The sequence below is a fragment of the Tupaia chinensis genome, unplaced genomic scaffold (assembly GCF_000334495.1).
Source record: "Tupaia chinensis unplaced genomic scaffold, TupChi_1.0 Scaffold000360_1, whole genome shotgun sequence".
In the NCBI taxonomy this organism is placed as follows: Eukaryota; Metazoa; Chordata; class Mammalia; order Scandentia; family Tupaiidae; genus Tupaia; species Tupaia belangeri.
The window spans coordinates 4,163,893-4,165,508 of NW_006159856.1; the positions used below are offsets into that span (position 1 = coordinate 4,163,893).

Below are 1,616 nucleotides of genomic sequence, written 5' to 3' on the forward strand. Positions count from 1 at the left end.
GAAAGAGCGATCAGTCACCGGGTTCTCACCATTCTTCTTCTTCTTTGGTATGACTGAGCTGAATTCGATACACATTATTCATCTTGACCTGTAAATTCCCCTCCTCATCTTCTTCCAAAGGTAAAAAAGTAACAGTTCCATTCAAGACATCTGGAGAGAAAAAAAGAGAGAGGGATAAGGATACCAAATTACACCTGCTTAGTTCATGTCTCAGCAGAAGAGGTACTAACAGCAATAAATGTTTTACGATATTTTCCACCTCGGTGTTCCCCCCGCACTCTGTGTAATGGCACTTCAGGACAAAAGGGGAGCTTTGGTGCTTTATTCGCCACCACAGCCCAATACGCAGAATACACGAGGCAAGTGGGAGTCATTCTCAATAGGAGGAACACAGGAGCCAGGACGCGAGGGAAAAGCCAGCCGATGGGGAGCCTGCAGGGATGTGAGAGCAGCTGGAGAGAACAGGGGACTTCTGTCCAGCTGAGTATCAGCATAGCCCGACCCTGATCTGATGTGGGCAAGGCACAGGACACTATCCAGCCCTCAGAAGTCAGTTTATGGAAAATGAACACCCTTCCAAGGTCCCGTAACCTGGGGTCTCGCAGTGTGCAATCCTTACTGTCTGCATTCACATTACCAGCAGAGAGCCAGCGGGTGGCATGGTGGTAAGGTTATCCCATGACCAACTGCACATTTTGAGTTCCAGACCCAGCAGCTTGAAAAACACACTGGCTGTGTGTGCAGGCATGCTCCAAATCCCGTGATGAAAATGGAGGAGAGACTACACCCCTGAGGGGTGCTATCTCATTTTTCCTTTTTCTCTCCCTCTCTTTTTTTGTCTCTCTGACCAACACTCATACCCTATAGTAAATTAAAAAAAAAAAAAAAAAGGCAGAGCAGCATATTACTATTCCTAAACTGAATTTATGGCATTATATCAATTTATATGGATACTTAAGGTTTGATTTACAAATTCTACCTCTAAAATCAATTGCATTTACCTTTAATATAATTTAAAAAAAAAATAGCAAGGGTTAGCCCCATGGCCTAATGGGTTAGGGAACCAGATCTCAAATGGTTGACTATAGTCTGAATCCAGCCCTGGCCACTGGGAAATGTCAGGCATGTGTGCATGCTCGTCCACAACACCAACAGGATGGAGAAATGGAGAGCAGCCCTCCCCGTTGTGAGGTGCTTTCTCCCTCGCTCTATTTCCCCGTCTCTCTTAAGCAAGTCCATGTGCTCTCTGGCACATTTTAAAAATAGCAAATCACTGGTAAAGATACCTCACTTTGTGAACGTGAAACCACCTTCTAGAAATGGCAAAAGGGTAAGATCTGCCAAAAGGAAGTAGAGAGCCAAGGGGCCGACTGGACAGGGATGGAAACAACAGGGTGGCAGCTACGCGGCTAACGCTGAGCTCAGCGGCAACAGAGGCGGGCGGGCGGTGCAGGGAGAGGAGAAAAGAAAAAAAGCCCACTGCATTTTTACTTCAACCTCCGAAGAAGAAAACCTAAACTAGATCCGATTTACGTAGCGCATCTACACTTCCCCAGAGAGGCCTTTCCTCTTTTTCCATCCTGAAAAGCATTTGATCACCATCGGCTGGCTGGCTG

General features: G+C 46.4%; 1 protein-coding gene across 2 annotated transcripts in view; it reads right to left on the reverse strand.

Annotated features, from left to right (window-relative positions):
- The window catches only part of TRMT44 (tRNA methyltransferase 44 homolog), a 36,608-nt gene that overhangs the window by 28,066 nt on the left and 6,926 nt on the right, over positions 1–1,616 (reverse strand). For both annotated transcript variants that reach the window (XM_027773599.1, XM_027773600.1), the window contains exon 2: positions 30–150. In XM_027773599.1, the coding sequence (XP_027629400.1) occupies positions 30–82 (53 nt within the window). In that variant the 5' untranslated portion in view covers positions 83–150. The remainder of the gene's footprint in view (positions 1–29; positions 151–1,616) is intronic.